General features: G+C 40.5%; 1 protein-coding gene across 5 annotated transcripts in view; it reads left to right on the forward strand.

Annotated features, from left to right (window-relative positions):
* The window catches only part of LOC124717362 (spectrin beta chain), a 496,390-nt gene extending 491,043 nt beyond the window's left edge, over positions 1-5,347 (forward strand). For all 5 annotated transcript variants that reach the window (XM_047244197.1, XM_047244195.1, XM_047244196.1 and 2 more), the window contains one exon: positions 2,592-5,347. In XM_047244197.1, coding sequence (XP_047100153.1) covers positions 2,592-2,595 — 4 coding nt within the window. In that variant the 3' untranslated portion in view covers positions 2,596-5,347. The remainder of the gene's footprint in view (positions 1-2,591) is intronic.
* Positions 5,348-7,241: the final 1,894 nt, after the last annotated feature.

Below are 7,241 nucleotides of genomic sequence, written 5' to 3' on the forward strand. Positions count from 1 at the left end.
TCAGTAAAGAAAACCTTTTATCAGAAAACCATGATCCACATTCTGTTCTCCTACACTAGTGAAATTATGTTAATAGGGAGTTAAGACTTATTTTACCTGAGAGGATTTACGACAAATTGTACGCCACCAATTTCAGCCTCAATATCTAATTGCACGTTAATAAATTCCCTGATCCAGCCTCTAGACTGAAAATTATGCACTACTAGCAGTCTCCACTTCACACCTCAGTTTATTCTTTGAGACATACTGATGAAGGAAAAACTTGGGTTTCAGTGGGTACAGTAAAATTGAAATAGTAAACTTTAAAAAACCTAACCAAAACCATATCTTTGACTAGTAGCTTCTCCAGCTTGTTGTTAGCTATACGCTGTGACATGTAGCTGCCATTCAAAAGTAATGCATATCCAGATGCATTCATAATAATTGCCTCAAAAATCTGAACTGCCAAGACTGTGACACTTTTTTTTTCTCCCCATTCACTCCCTAATTACCCATTGAGTCTAATGGAAATTCCAGACAGTTTGCCACTCATTTTGCTAATTATGCTGCCCTTCTTAGTGCTGCCTATTAACAGGCTCGCATGTTAATATTACGTACATTCTAATGCACTTTGAAATTTTCCTGAATGTTGTGGAGAAATCTCCTGATGAACTGGTCAACCCAGAAACTATATTGAAAGTGCTGTACTGTGGTTAGCCCTTCCCAAAAGGGGTGCTGGATAGCAAAGTACAACCATAGTTGATGGCTGCTGGGAGAGGGAAACATTCCACATGGGAAAAATATATCTAAAAACAAAGATGATGTAACTTACCAAACGAAAGCATTGGTATGTTGATACGCACACACACACACACACACACACACACACACACACACACACACACACAAACACACACACAAAATTCAAGCTTTCGCAACCCACGGTTGCTTCATCAGGAAAGAGGGAGGAGAGGGAAAGACGAAAGGATGTGTGTTTTAAGGGAGAGGGTAAGTCTTTCCGCTCCCAGGATTGGAATGACTCCGTACCCTCTCCCTTAAAGCGCAAATCCTTTCACCTTTCCCTCTCCTTCCCTCTTTCCTGATGGAGCAACCGTGGGTTGCGAAAGCTTGAATTTTGTGTGTGTGTGTGTGTGTGTGTGTGTGTGTGTGTGTGTGTGTGTGTGTGTGTGTGTCAATATACCAATGCTTTCGTTTGGTAAGTTAAATCATCTTTGTTTTTATAATCACTCACTGAATTAAAATTTGAACAGAGTAATTAACTACTGTCGAAGCCAAACTGGGCCTAACTGATTGTAAAGTGGAGCATTTGGTACAACAAGTTAACCATAATGGTTACAGAAATGAACTAGTTGCACTAAAGAAGTGATTTTGTTTCATCCGTGTATTTAGATTCTCGTGCAGTTGCATAATATAGTTGCAAACAGGCTGCTCTTAAATTATTAAAAGCAATTTGAGTTACACACATTAGTTTGGTCAACCCTTGCCATGCAGTTTTTTGTAGTCCTTCACTCATTTGCCTCTGACACTTTCCTAATTTGAACATTTTCATTTCTGAATGATTGTTCATTGTACATTGTATTGGTTTAAGGAACTGTGTACTGATAGTTTAGTCTCCTTGGAAGTTGCCTGTATACAAAATTCCTTTTTCATTCAGTACAGTGTAAAAACAAAATGGTGGTCTACCTTTTAAATGAGAAATCTGGCAGGAGATGAAATTAACTTGACATGTAATTATTGAAATACTTTTTATAGAATATGTCTGACTGGTGTTGACAGTGTTGATGATGATCATCATTCTATCAACATGAAGTTATATTTTCAATGCATACTGATAAGGTGTCTGATATCCCTGTTCAAAGGGTACGGGAATGGTGTGGGTTTGTTTTTTTTTTTTTTTTTTTTTTTTTAATTGTTCATCTCCCTCAAGACGAGCGAAGGACTAATTCTCTCTTGTAATATAATTAAAATATGTGAATCCATTCTACAATTTAAGTTACATCTATATGTACAGTGTTGAATATAAATTTAGTATGAATTTTAAATACACTCTTGTAGCGCTCTCTCTCTCGCTCTCTCCCTCCTCCTCCTCCTCCTCTACCAAGCAAGGTAGTGCAGTGGTTAGCACACTGCATTCGCATTTGGGAGGATGACGGTTCAAACCAACGTCCGGCCACCCTGATGTAGATTTTCCGTGATTTCCCTAAATCGCTTCCTGCAAATGTGGGGATAGTTTCTTCAAAAGGGCATGGCCAATGTCCGTCCCCACCCTTCCCTAATCCGATGGGACCGAGGACATCGCTATTTGGTCCCTTTCCCCAAATCAACCCCCCCCCTCCCCCCCTCCTTACCATTGAACATTCAATATGTTTTTTTCCTTTACAAATAACCCAGGAATGTGAAATACAGTGTTACTGCTTGCACTTCTCTAAATATAGCTCCCTCACAAATAATTGGAATTGTAAACGTCAGTAGTGCTTATTAGTTGTTTGGTGTATAGTATTTGTGTAGTTGCTTTCTCATTGATTCCTGTTTAAAGTTTTACTGGGCTACTGCATTTCTGTTCTTATTGCAAATTTTTAACAATGTTGCAGTTAATGGTAGTGTGTGAAGAAAGAATCGGAAGGCTCGCCAGAGAGACTCTTCTACGGGTGCACCCAGATTCCATTAAATGGAGCAGTGGTATGCTGTGTTTATTATGCTTCATCAGGGATTCAACATGCAGTCCACTTGGAAGAGAACACATTCACAGAATGTCTGCAAGGGAACATGTAAGCGTGTTGCATTATGGAAGCCGTCACTTGCTTAAAATGGAACATTCACCACTTTATGTATTTTTGAATCATACTTTCATGATATTTGGCAGTCATGTTCATGAAGTTATAAGAAAAAGTGTTAAAGAGAACTTTTAAAAATTAGTTTTAGTAGAGCAAACTCTACTCGGAGTACGTGAATTGCAGGATTAGCTGCCGAACTTCCATTTGATTCTCAGATTATGCTTTGGCTCACATCTGTTTGTTGGTTTACCAACTTTCATAGTGCAGTGAACTTTTCTGGTGGAATGTGCTGGACAGCTTGGTTTAGGTTGCAGTTTATTTTTAATGAACATGACTATGGGTGAGCCAGGTATACATTCACAGCATTAATTTTCATATTGTAAAAAACTTTGCTTTATTTTTTATGATTTCTTAGGCTTACAGTTAAATGTTGGTCATTAAATTCATCTTAAAACAAAAGTATATTGTGTATATATATATATATAAATATAAAGAATTTTTATATATGCTTTTATGTGGTAAAGTTTATACTGAAATTTGTGACTGCTTATGGAGACATACTTCAGCTGTATCTTTATTTTTAATATGTAAAAAATCTTATTTTAATTGAACTTCTGGAGAACACATGCAACTGATTGTACATAGATCATAGAGCCATTGTTCCCATAAATTCATTTTTGACATAAATGTTAAAATTCTTACAAAATTATAGATGCTTATAAAAACTGTGTGTCAACAAAAAACTGTTTTTGCATTTAAATGTTAACAGTAAATAGAAATAATTTTAATTTCTTTACTATAATGTTAATAAAATACAGTAATGTACCTTATTGAACGTTAAAGCTAATACATATATTTTGAAACTGCCCAACCTTCTGGAAAATGCGAAATTGATTGTGGAGACAAGCAGTCCAAATTTTGTTTCCTTTTCTCAATTAATATTAGCTTATTTACAATAATCCTTCCAGTTGCAAGTTTGAAAATGGGATTCTACATGTATAGTGCCTTTTCTCATTCCTCCCTCCATATTCATCACAGGTTGAATAATTGGTTTTTATTTCTTATATTCTAAAATACTGGACATCAGTGTGCACTCTGATGGTTGGTAGCATATTTATTTTCCTTGTGCAAGTGCAGTGTAGTACTGATCTAAAAATTAGGAACGGGGTACAGGCGAAGCCCCACAGACAATGAATGCAGGTTTTAAGAGACTGGCATTATTGCGCGTCTGTCAAATACTTGTTTCTATATTTCATTCAGTAATATGTATAGAGTTACATAGTGAAAGAAGCTTTACAAGCTAGTTATATTAACTAATCTTGTAAAAATTCATACTTTTTTATCAGAGTTCCTATTCTACTCTCTGCCAGAGGTTTATTAACAATTCAAGAATGAGGAAATCGAGGAAGGTTTAGCAGTAGTACAACATTTCTGGATGAAAATGTTCCAAAGCTACTACACTTGCACAAGCGAAAACATTAAGTACTTTTATCATCTGTTTCCCTCTGGATGATGTAATGTGTGAAGGTTTTATACAAACTGTGAACACAGTTGAAAGAAGAGGAGAGAGAAATGTATAGTAAATTGACAGGGGCTATGCTGCACTATTAATTGCTGGAGTAATGGATACTAATGGCATTGGTGCTTTTTGTTGAACTGGGTGTAAAAGAAGTTGCATTGGGTGCTGGCTGGGGATGTACTGAACAGGGAATAGCCTAGTGCCACATACAATGTAGATTTGTTGTCCACTTGTCTACAGTATGCTAGGCATGACAGTCGTTCCTTGGTCTTTTTTTTTTTATAATCAGTTCCCGTATAACTGTCTAATTTCAGATTTGGAATCTTGTGTGTGTCAGTGCGGATATCGTGGAAAAACGGTCATCTCAAACAAAATGTTTAATTTTTTATTTGTATTGTTACTTAGCTTTGCTGGAATAAATGAAGTATGTGAATGTGTGAGTGGTTCAGAATAAATTTGCGGTTATTACTTTATTAGTTCATGATTGTGCACCATGGCAGGCACGTTTTTACACTCGAAAATGAGGTCTGGATTTACAAACTCTTACTGAAACTTTTGAGCTCTAATCTGACTGAATGTTGTTTATACTTGAGAATATTATAATCACTGCATTCCTGCTATTAATCCAGGCAGGAGAAGAAAGTTTCACACATAGTAAAGCAGCATTGCGTATTTTGAAGGATACTGTAGCTTCTTTTTTGAACTTTTCCCTACATCTTTATGTATTTGTCAACAACACGACAGAACTGAACTTTTGGCACAGGCTCGACACAGCACTCTCTCTCTCGCTCGCTCATACTGTTGGCCACTAGAGGTGTGTCTTTCCTCAGTTTCCAGTTGGCCCTCGCCAGTTTCCTCTTGAGCCACAGTTTCCACCCTCAAAGTAGACTTTCGGCTCAGATTTGGACGTTTGTATGTAAGGAAACTAGAAACCACACTTGATTAAAAACAAGAAGTTATGTATATGTATTGTTGGAAGAATGTTATATTCTGCTTTCAAGTAAAATAAATATATATATTGATATGTATAAATGAATAAATGCCACATTTTCTACTTTGGTGTATTATTATCATTATTATCACCACCACCACCACCACCACCACCACCACCCCATTAAAAGGACTAAAACCGTATGTTGTAGAGCTAAAGGGTTCAGGTTAGGAGATAAAATATATATCAGATATTTACCATCAGGCTTAACAGACATATTTTGACATTATTTGTTTATTTTTTCTAAGGAATATGGTTTACCAAGAAACTTAATTGGGGGGGGGGGGGGGGGTGCAACAAGCATGGCAAGTATATGATCAGATGTGAATTATTGAAAAAACATGGGGGGGAGGCAGTGGCCAAATTGTTTAACATATACATGAAGAGGTGCTATTTCCTCCAAGCTGTTTGCAATAATACACTCCTGGAAATTGAAATAAGAACACCGTGAATTCATTGTCCCAGGAAGGGGAAACTTTATTGACACATTTCTGGGGTCAGATACATCACATGATCACACTGACAGAACCACAGGCACATAGACACAGGCAACACAGCATGCACAATGTCGGCACTAGTACAGTGTATATCCACCTATCGCAGCAATGCAGGCTGCTATTCTCCCATGGAGACGATCGTAGAGATGCTGGATGTAGTCCTGTGGAACGGCTTGCCATGCCATTTCCACCTGGCGCCTCAGTTGGACCAGCGTTCGTGCTAGACGTGCAGACCGCGTGAGACGACACTTCATCCAGTCCCAAACATGCTCAATGGGGGACAGATCCGGAGATCTTGCTGGCCAGGGTAGTTGACTTACACCTTCTAGAGCACGTTGGGTGGCACGGGATACATGCAGACGTGCATTGTCCTGTTGGAACAGCAAGTTCCCTTGCCGGTCTAGGAATGGTAGAACGATGGGTTCGATGACGGTTTGGATGTACCGTGCACTATTCAGTGTCCCCTCGACGATCACCAGTGGTGTACGGCCAGTGTAGGAGATCGCTCCCAACACCATGATGCTGGGTGTTGGCCCTGTGTGCCTGGGTCGTATGCAGTCCTGATTGTGGCGCTCACCTGCACGGCGCCAAACACGCATACGACCATCATTGGCACCAAGGCAGAAGCGACTCTCATCGCTGAAGACGACACGTCTCCATTCGTCCCTCCATTCACGCCTGTCGCGACACCACTGGAGGCGGGCTGCACGATGTTGGGGCGTGAGCGGAAGACGGCCTAACGGTGTGCGGGACCGTAGCCCAGCTTCATGGAGACGGTTGCGAATAGTCCTCGCCGATACCCCAGGAGCAACAATGTCCCTAATTTGCTGGGAAGTGGCGATGCGGGCCCCTACGGCACTGCGTAGGATCCTACGGTCTTGGCGTGCATCCGTGCGTCGCTGCGGTCCGGTCCCAGGTCGACGGGCACGTGCACCTTCCGCCGACCACTGGCGACAACATCGATGTACTGTGGAGACCTCACGCCCCACGTGTTGAACAATTCGGCGGTACGTCCACCCAGCCTCCCGCATGCCCACTATACGCCCTCGCTCAAAGTCCGTCAACTGCACATACGGTTCACGTCCACGCTGTCACGGCATGCTACCAGTGTTAAAGACTGCGATGGGGCTCCGTATGCCACGGCAAACTGGCCGACACTGACGGCGGCGGTGCACAAATGCTGCGCAGCTAGCGCCATTCGACGGCCAACACCGCGGTTCCTGGTGTGTCCACTGTGCCGTGCGTGTGATCATTGCTTGTACAGCCCTCTCGCAGTGTCCGGAGCAAGTATGGTGGGTCTGACACACCGGTGTCAATGTGTTCTTTTTTCCATTTCCAGGAGTGTAGTTAGGAAATTATATGAGAAGTGAATGAAAATGGAAAAGATAGCAACTCTAATGAGGGACCACATTTGATATATTCAATTAATGTAAAAGACCTGGCAGAACTGGAAGCAGTGT

This window comes from Schistocerca piceifrons, chromosome 9, assembly GCF_021461385.2.
Source record: "Schistocerca piceifrons isolate TAMUIC-IGC-003096 chromosome 9, iqSchPice1.1, whole genome shotgun sequence".
In the NCBI taxonomy this organism is placed as follows: domain Eukaryota; kingdom Metazoa; phylum Arthropoda; class Insecta; order Orthoptera; family Acrididae; genus Schistocerca; species Schistocerca piceifrons.